The sequence below is a fragment of the Colletotrichum gloeosporioides genome, assembly GCF_011800055.1.
Source record: "Colletotrichum gloeosporioides strain Lc1 chromosome Unknown consensus_54, whole genome shotgun sequence".
In the NCBI taxonomy this organism is placed as follows: Eukaryota; Fungi; Ascomycota; class Sordariomycetes; order Glomerellales; family Glomerellaceae; genus Colletotrichum; species Colletotrichum gloeosporioides.
Genome location: NW_025544699.1, coordinates 169,336 through 179,047, shown reverse-complemented (window position 1 = coordinate 179,047; position 9,712 = coordinate 169,336). Strand labels below are relative to the sequence as shown.

Here is a 9,712-nt window from a genome sequence, read left to right as displayed (position 1 = left end):
CTCCACAGCAGATGAACGGCGGGGGAGGATTGTCGCTTATTGCACGCCGGCTTCCATCTTGCGCCGTGCGTGGGGGAAATGGCGGAGTTGTAGGTTGGCAACGTCTCTGAATCATGGCGCAGGCATCTTGTTATGCTACGTCAAGCTGCGGTTCGCAGGGCCTCCCAAGTAAGCACGAGGTTGCAATCATTGTGTCGGTACTGATACTTCCATCAGATAGCGGCCCGCAGACAGATCGCTGCAGAGACCAGAGTCGCAAGTTGGAGTATCTAGTCAACCCACGTCGCACGACCTTACGCAGTTACAAGCTGCTGCTGAGCCATACCGCTAGAGGTGGTTGTGTCCGTGTAAAGCCGGACAAGTACGGGGGAAAGAGGCACAGAAACAGCAGAACGTAAGCGCTTGTTCCCGGACTGGCGTGCATCCGTTGAATCTGCAAGTGCTGAGTTGCTTTGCTACATTCGTTGGGGCTGCGCTGTTCGTGTATCCTGATCTAACCTGAACCTCGTCTCTTGGGCGCAAGAGAGTTAGTCAGCTTGAGAATCCTTTTCTTACCTCAGCTGTAGGCCGTGATATGGCGAAGCCGGTCAATTGGTAACCTGTAAAAATGACTGTGTGGTATTGCAGGCATGCCGGCCGGCCGAGCAAGAACATGAACCCCGGATCTTGAAAGTTGATAGGGTAGACTATGTAGCCAATATCGCAGGGGCGCGCTTTCTTTCAAAAGCAAGCTCGTTACCACGAGCAAGGGGGGTAAAATCAGACCGAATTTGGACACGCGAGGACCAAGAGCGGGAACACGGCCAATGGTGTCTGATAGTCGCAGAGCTGAGCGTAGGTGCAGCTCGTACTCGCCTGTATGTTGCTGGCGGATGCCGGTTTTTGCATTGATGGAGGCAGTAAAAACAGGGGTTGAGTACAATTCGCGGGGGACGTCCCGAGACATTCCAGACCCTGACAATGATTTGCGGCGTACTCTTAGCCAGAACCCAGCAGATGGACTTGGTATTTCAGGTCGAGAAGGCAGCTGCGGAAAAGACTTTGGGGCGGACGGGTGGGCAGGCCGGCGCAGAGATTGCAGAACCGCTTCTTGGCTCGGCAAAGGCAATCATTTGCTGCAGGCGAGTGTGAGAAAAGCATCGGCATGAAGTGTGTCGATTTCCAAAGATGTAAGGAATCCTGTTGGTGGCAGCCAATGCCTCGTTCCAAGTTGATGTTGATTTCTCATTTTGGTTGTCGGCTTGACTCATCCACCTTGTCAACCGAATCGACCGCCAACCCACCCCCGCGGTTTTCGCCCATGTCGACGGACGGATACCCTAGGAAAGGAATGTCCCGCTGGCGGGGTCGGTGTCCCAAGAGGATCCTATCAATCGGCGGTTTCGGAGGGGAGCCGTGGCATGGCCCCCACACAACTAGGTAACCGGAGGATATCGATGATTTCCCAAGGTCCTTTTCGATGTAGCACAAGCTTAATGGAAAGCAATTGCGAAGGCTCTTTCAGCTCGGGGCTGTACGTGGAATATTGGCCAGTCGGTTGCGGCTTCAAGCTCGCTCAAACAGGGCTGCGGTGGAAATTCATTCCTTCGACGGCGTGTTCGGTCCGTTCTAGAAAGTCATCTGGAACATTAAGACTCTGAAATGAAGTAAGCCTAGCCGGACTGGGACGCGGCAGAAGACCAGACCTGGGACATTTTGACTGACTGACTTAGCTTGGGACACGATACTTTGGCTTGGCGAAGGCACCTGTTGCGAGAGGTCGAAAAGGGAGGCCGGAGGCACTTTGACGGGTTAGGGGTACCTGGGTACTTGACCATGTGTAATGGCTGCTTGGGCGGACATGAGCTACTACCGCGTTATGCTCGCGAAGAGGAGACGAAAGGCGGGGGACACAACGGGAGAGGAGAGGAGAAAATAGAGGAACAAACGGGGCGAGTCTGGTTGATGCGGGTTGACGCGGGACGAGAGGAGGGAACGGGCAGAGAAAATCAATTATGAGTGGCAACAATTGCAATTAGCAACACCTTGGATCCATTGCTTCTCCGATTGCTATCAGGGACGGGAACGGGATGCAGTTATCAAAATGGAAGCTGCAAATTGATAACCACCTGAGAGTCGGGTAAAGAAAGGTACCTAAGGAGTTAGGTAGGTACCTCACCTGGGGAAAAGGCCAGAGCAGCCCAGACCTGACCATCGACTTGCCGTTGATTTGTGGAATGCAGTCCGGGCAGGCTGTCGAGGCTGTTGAGATGGAAGGAGCATTGAAAGGCACAGGCAGGCAGGTACTCTCCTTCCCCCCCCCTTCCCGTCTTGCCGTCAACCTCGGAGTGCTGAGCAAGGCATGCCGGGCTGACGGCACTGGACAGGGCTAAAGGCATCTGGCGCACAGGGCGGCTCCGCTGGTGCAGTGTGCTGGAAGTGGAAGGAAAGGCAACCCAATTGTGGAGTTCCATATCTTTGGCCGCCGGCCGCTCTTTCCATGTCGATTCAGGCTTTTTTTTGGGTTGGACTGGCACATGGCATCGTCAACCTGAGGCTTGGTCCCCTTGGGTTCGAATTGGACGCCTGGATACCTACCTTGCCTTCTGTTGCCTTAACAGGCACGCGGGCAGTGATATTCCCTGGCTGCTTTCCTTCTTAAACCTCTTTGCCCCAGCACCACCTGCACCAGGCACCGACCTGACGGCAGGAGCCATCTCATATCGCCGCCAGGCATCACATTTTGCCGTCCGTCAAACACTTACATCCAACCATCCTCGAGCTGCAAACCCGACTCTTTCAGGTCCCCAGCCAACCTAACAACATCGGGTCCCCTCCGTACGAACCACGAACCCTCCTCCGCCCGCGGTGCCACTTCACGATCCGCCCACCGGGGCAGCTGCACTCTCACTGGACGGTCGCATCGCAGACTCCCTGGCATATTCGGGCCTTGGGCCAAGTCCATTGCCTTCTACCGCGTTGCGCTGTCGCCTTCGCCCCACTCCCACACGACCTGCCAGCCAGCTCTACCTTACCTGACCTTACCGTCTTGCGGAACACAGTTAACAGTCCACCACCACATCAGTGACTCCAGTATTCTTTTCAGCACCTCACACTTCGCCTCTCCCATTCGCCTGCACCTTGCCAAGGCATCTGGGCTCTGTCAAAATACCTGCACTCCGTCTCAAAGTACCTACACCGCAAGCCACCCAGCATCGCTGTCCCTAGCACCGGCCAGCCAGTCCGGAGCAGCCAACACGCAACAGCGCAAGACAAGAGACTGAGGTGAGGTGGCTACGACAGGCCTCACCTGGACTCACTCGCGATTTCCCCTCTTCCCTCCACCCACCTGCATCCACTCCCACGCACACACCACCCACGACAGGGACGCACACAGTCAACACCCTCCTCACCGTCGTCAGGCAGTGGGCGGTCGCCGACTTCCACTCCATCCCACTTCCTGACTTCTCACCCCTCCTGGCTATTCGGGAAGGAAAAAAAAAAGTCTCCAATTCCAACTCCAAAAAATCACAACACCCGCGCACCACGCACCACCGCCGAACCCGTCGCCTTCCTTCTCACTCTCAACCACCGAACACCATCTCTGCTCCCGCCGCCGATTTGCGCGACAGTCATCCACCCACACACGACTGCCGCGCAACTTCTTCGTCGACCAATCGATCCGACAACGCTGCGATATCTTGGCCTGTTTTGACGCCCACCACGGATCTGGGCCTCTGCCTCGACTAGGCCTTCCTCCTACGCTTTCACCACCATCACAGGATTCCCCGACAGCCAGCAGCAGCAGCAGCAGACTAGCAGCCCACCATGTCTGGCTCCGAGGGCGCACATGCAAACACGAGCACCGGTGGCTTCGACTTGTTGAAGCGGGCGACCCAGGCAATGATGATGTCAGGCCCAACCCCCAAGTGAGTGCACTTTTTCATTCCGTTCTTACTTTCCGCCTTGCCTTGCTTTCCCTACACACCAATCGATGCGGATTTCGATACCTCTGTCGCACCCGCGCTCTGCTTTTCGCATCTGCCATGGCCTTTGTCCTTCAGAGTCCTCGGCCCTCCTTGCTGCGGCCGCGTTGCACAGCATTTCTCGTCTTGCACAAAACAAAGAGATACCCCTTCAGCCTTCTGTTCTGAACAGAGCATCATCCACTGGCCCAGTGGTCTTTTGCCTGCCTTTGAAGCTGGCTTAGTCAATCCTAGGATGCTAGTTTGCCTCCTTCAGACCGGTCTGAGTCTGAGTTGTGACGCTCTTCGTCCGCCATTCGCTTGATATCGGCCATGCTCTTCGTTTCCTAATTGGTTCCCCTCCCCTGCCCCGTTTGTGTAACTGCTCTCCAGCTGGGGAAGTGGCATCCAACATGGGTTTCTTCATGGTGGCAGGCAGACGTCTTCGTCTCTGCAATTATTCATTGTCTGGCTCTCCGCAGTGTGCGTCATGAGGTCTTCTTTCGCGAGCTCTCTCTTATGACAGCGCGGCTGCGGTGCCTGGCCTGAAGCTGGAGTCGGTCTTGGGCCTGGAACTGGACCCTTGTTAATAAGCCTCCCATCTCAAAGGCTGTCCCCTCCTTGCGGCTTGTCTTCGCGGCACACACATGCTACCCAAAAGCGTGGCGATGGAAGGGGTGACTGGCGAACGAGGAGCTTTTTGGGACACGCACCACCCACTGCTACCTCTATTGCTTGTTCCCGCACCTGGAGCTTGGGAAGGACTGGAGTTCCCCCATCTGGCTAGTGCCGGTGGCATCAGACTGCCGTCAACGGCCCTTTCAGCCTACCGCAGACGATCCCGGACAATCGTCCGAGGCTGCAAGCAAATCTGCGAGACCACCAGCGCATCCACGTCTTTGCTCAAGTCTGGTTCTGCAATTGCGTCTCTGGTGTTGGTTGTTCCTACCGCCACGGCTCCTCGTCAAGCTACCTCGACTACGGTATCTAGTTCAAGCCCGCCTTCTGGTTTGCCTCTTCATAGCCCTCCCCCGCGCCCGTTCTGATTGATGGCGCCGGACAATTCTACCTGACGGCTTTGGGGGCGTCGTAGTCTGCAGCTGGCTTTCCTGCGAGGGCCATGTCGCGTGTGATATACGACGCTTCCAGGTCCCCCCTCAGACCAAATACAGTCTCTTGCACATGCAAATCACCGCATTACCCCTCGTCCCAACCCTTCTTCCCCTGCTTACCTACATGCCATGCCTACCACTTACCTCACCAACCTTTAACTGCCCTGCAGTGCGGTGCGGTGGTGCGGTGGTACCTTTACCCCATGCCGCCACGCCCACCTGAACCTTTGGTTCGGCCGCCAGTGCGGCGACAAGACCAAGAATTGCAAATAGAGGAGCCGAGACGGGGCCGCTTGTGCAAGAGCCAGTGCCAGTGCCAGTGCTGCAAGAGGCTTATCATAGTCGAGGCCTGACTCGCCCAATGCCCAGCGGCAGCGGCAACGGCAGTAGCGACATTGGTCTCAGTGCCAGCTATGTAGTGGTACCAATTTGCCTTCGTTCACCAGTCAGCATCCGGCTCCTTCTATCCTCCAACCTCTCTGCCCCTCTACTTTCCCCTCATCCGTCTTTACACCCCTCCACTCTCTCCCCTCCCTCCATGTCCGCGACCGCCCAGCACATTGCCCCGCCATCGTCTTCACCCAGACCCCCGGAGCAAGGCCTTGACTAGTGATCAAAGACGCTCAAGTCAACGCGACACGGGGCGTTCTCGGAACGAAAGTCCACATTGCCTATTTTCCTATTCGATTACTCTCTTTGGGTCCTTTGCATCATCCCCCTCAAATCGCACTACCCGGGTAGCTATTGCGACGGCATCCTTGCGGCCACCCGCGCCGAAAAGGTCGAAAAAATTTCCCCGTCCTTTTCCGTCATCAGCAATACATGCCCAAAAACCTCTCTTATTCTCCGCTTCGTTACCATTACTTCCGAGTACCTGTCTCCAACACTGCAATTGTCCCTACCAGACTGGACATGGGCTTGGCAGCCGTCATGAGCTAGCTCCGTCCTCCAAATTTGCCTCCGCTTTTCGCTCCGTTACCCAGCGTGCTCGTCTCCTCTCTGTTGTGTTATATCCGCAACGCAGATTCCATGCTTTTGCGCTCATATCAACGCCAACGATGATGAACCTCACTGTTGACCCCCGAAACAGGGCTGCCGCTCCGGCTGACGATGATGGAGCGGATCAAATCGGCTTTGACACGCCTCGCTCCGGTGTGGCGACTCCTCAGCCCGACCTCCATGACAAACGCCTGCCGGGCATCATGAGCTACTTCGGCCAGGTTCGTACAGATTCTATTCACAATTCTGTATCTGCCCCTGTCGCGTCGGATTTTATGCGAGGGCAGTCTCTTTCCGGTCCCTCAACAGAACAAGTCGAGAAGGAAGGGACGGCCTCTCAGGTCAGCTCAGTGGTTGCTGTGCCCTGTGGCGATTCTGAACAAATATCCCCGTCATCATCACTCCCCCGTCCCGCGCCGCGAGCTCCGTCACAACACACTGCATCCAAGGCACAGGCATTGCCGGGAACTCATCAGTACCCGACTCCGCCGATATCACGAAGGTCGTCCATGGGACGTCCCACGAGAAGTCTGTCATTGTGGTACGGGGATGGACGGTCCGCTGCATCCTCATCTGCGCGACCGTTGCTCCAAAAACACTCATCAGACTTCCCAACGACCAAGTGCCGCAGTCTCACCCTCATGTCGCAACCCTCAAGCATGGTCACTACATCAGTAGTGCATGCTCATCACATATCCAACCCCAGTCTCCCCAAACCCAACATCACACCAATGTCTCCCACACATTCCCAGATCGGTTCAGCGCAGGAAACCTCTTTCCTTGACAACTCTTCCTCACTTGATCAGCTCAAGAAGCTAACACAAGTCGCGGGTATAAAGAGCGGACCACCAACCCCCACTCGAGCCCTCTCAGCTGCTCAGCCTTCTGAGGAGCGGTCGGGCTCTAAAAGAAGCAGTAATGAGACGGTTCCTCCTAGTGGTACACAAACGCCCAGAGGTTCAACCGGTGCTCAAGTGCCTGCAGCGAAGGGAAAGCTCACGATCAAGATCATTGAGGCGAAGGGCTTGAGGCGTGCTAGAGACCCCTACGTGGTCGCTGTCTTCCAGAGAAGCGAGCTCATTTCAGGAGGTCCGCGTTCTGTTGAGGAGGAAGAGGAGCATGTGAACCTGCCGCCGCCGTCCATGGGAGGCATTCCGATCCAGAGGCAAGGAAGCGACTCTGGACGGCCGGCGATGTCCATCCCCATGCGTAGCCGACAAAGCAGCAACACGAGCATTTCCGACTACAACACGTTCCGCAACAAGTCGAAGCTTTTCTTCACTAGCCCCAAGTGGGACGCCGAAGCAGAGTTGTAAGTTGGCATCACAACCCTTCCATGATTCCAGGACTAACCCAAGCTAGTGACGTTGTCGACTCCAACATGCTGGTGGATATTTCGGTCTATGATCACAGCGCGAATGGCGAGGAATTTCTTGGCCATGTCGACTTCCAGGCGAACAGGGACTCTAATAACCCGGTTCGTGGCTGGTACGCGCTCAAGGGACACGCCGACACGATGGCCGAGAACGCTCCGACCGGTGAAATCCATGTCGAAGCCATCTACCACCGCACGGAGAGGAAGCATTTCGGACCTGAGGACTTTCAGATTCTCAAGCTCATCGGAAAGGGAACGTTTGGGCAGGTCTACCAAGTCCGCAAGAAGGATACCGAACGGATCTACGCCATGAAGGTCCTATCCAAGAAGGTTATCGTCCAGAAGAAAGAAGTGGCCCATACCGTCGGCGAACGTAACATTTTGGTCCGGACGGCCATGTCAGACTCACCCTTCATCGTGGGTCTGAAATTCTCCTTCCAAACACCATCGGATCTCTACCTGGTGACCGACTACATGTCTGGAGGAGAGCTGTTCTGGCACTTGCAAAAGGAGGGCAGGTTCGATGAGCGAAGAGCCAAGTTCTATATTGCAGAACTTATCTTGGCCATCCAGCACTTGCACAACAACGACATCGTCTACAGAGACTTGAAGCCGGAGAACATTCTCTTGGACGCCAACGGCCACATTGCCCTCTGTGATTTCGGTCTATCCAAGGCGAACCTGACCAAGAACGACACCACCAACACGTTTTGCGGCACGACGGAGTACCTCGCCCCTGAAGTGCTCCTCGACGAGTCAGGATACACCAAGATGGTCGACTTTTGGTCTCTGGGTGTTCTTGTTTTCGAGATGTGCTGTGGATGGAGCCCCTTCTATGCGGAGGACACCCAGCAGATGTATAAGAACATCGCATTCGGCAAGGTCCGCTTCCCTAGGGACACTCTGTCGCAGGAGGGTCGCAACTTCGTCAAGGGGCTGCTCAACAGAAACCCCAAGCACCGCCTGGGTGCCACGGATGATGCTGAAGAGCTGAAGCGCCACCCATTCTTTGGTGACATTGATTGGGAGCTCCTGGCTAAGAAGCTCATCACCCCGCCATTCAAGCCGAAATTGACCTCTGCTACCGACGTGTCCTACTTCGACCCTGAGTTCACCAACGCACTGGACAACAACGGCTCTCTGAATGAGCGGGCAGCAGCCCTTTCAAGGGGCTTTGCTACATCCACACCCCTCTCGCCATCTGTGCAGGCCAATTTCCAGGGCTTCACCTTTGTTGACGAGAGCGCCCTTGACGATCATATGCGAGATAAGAACCGATACGATGACGAAGAGATGCGCGACTCGCACCACCAGGATGACGACTGGGACGACCTAGAAGACATGAACCAAAGAGGCAACCGGATGAGTGGCATTGTGCGGACAACCACCAACGACGAGCAAATGGTTGGAGGTGGCCACTTTGACGTCTAAAGGTCTTGTTGCTTTGGTCAGCTGATCCGTCTTTTTGGTTCTATTTTGAGGACGAGAAAAAGTTCATCACACAGCCTGTTTCCTTTGCAAACAATTGCGCGCGCGGGCACACACACACACACACATACGGTCGTCATCACGAAGTCAAAAACGAACATTCATGGATTCAGTGCATAAGGGCGGTCAACTCTGCATGTGATAATTAAGGGTGTATTCGGTACATGGCGTTTTGGGCAGAGCGATGAATATTGGCGGGGGAGGGAGAACCTGGATCGGCCTCCAGAATGCTGCTTTCCAAGCTGATTGAAGCGCCTATACACACTATGCTTCTTGAGACTCTGGATACCTGGGGCAGTTTTTAAAACATTGGTGACCTATTTTCTTCATTCTCAATGTTTTTGAATCGCCCTTTCATTCAATGACGTCTTGCTCTTTCATGCATGCATGTTTTGAGGTTCATTCCAGAGCTCTCCTCGAGGAGATTCAACGAAAACTCAACGGGGCAGTTCGGGTGATGGGGGAGGAAGTGGACGAAAGAAATTTGGGGGCCAAACCTACTTGGCTCTGCGTAATCCCACCTGGGAGCTCTGCGTTCTTTTACTGCTGCTTTGACCCTAGGAGACCTGAGAGAGAAAGAGAGAGAGAGAGAGAGAGAGAGAGAAAGAGAGAGAGAGAGAGAGAGATGTGGAACAGACACATCTCGACAAGAAACAGAGGAAGACAAAGAGGAAAGAGAGACCGGGGAACGGGGGAAGGCAACACGAAAGCACTGTCTGTCTATAGTAAACCTAATTAGCTTGAAAGACAGAAACCGTTCCCTATGACAATCTTTACCTGTGTAAAAAACTGAG

General features: G+C 55.0%; 1 protein-coding gene across 1 annotated transcript; it reads left to right on the top strand.

Moving 5' to 3' along the window:
* Positions 1–3,807: 3,807 nt before the first annotated feature.
* Positions 3,808–8,861, top strand: GCG54_00004558 (Serine/threonine-protein kinase SCH9; the record flags this gene model as incomplete). Its single annotated transcript, XM_045404606.1, has 4 exons — positions 3,808–3,908; positions 6,147–6,276; positions 6,808–7,367; positions 7,418–8,861. The coding sequence occupies 4 exons, from the start codon at positions 3,808–3,810 to the stop codon at positions 8,859–8,861; spliced, it is 2,235 nt and encodes a 744-aa protein (XP_045262549.1).
* Between the last annotated feature and the right edge of the window lie 851 nt (positions 8,862–9,712).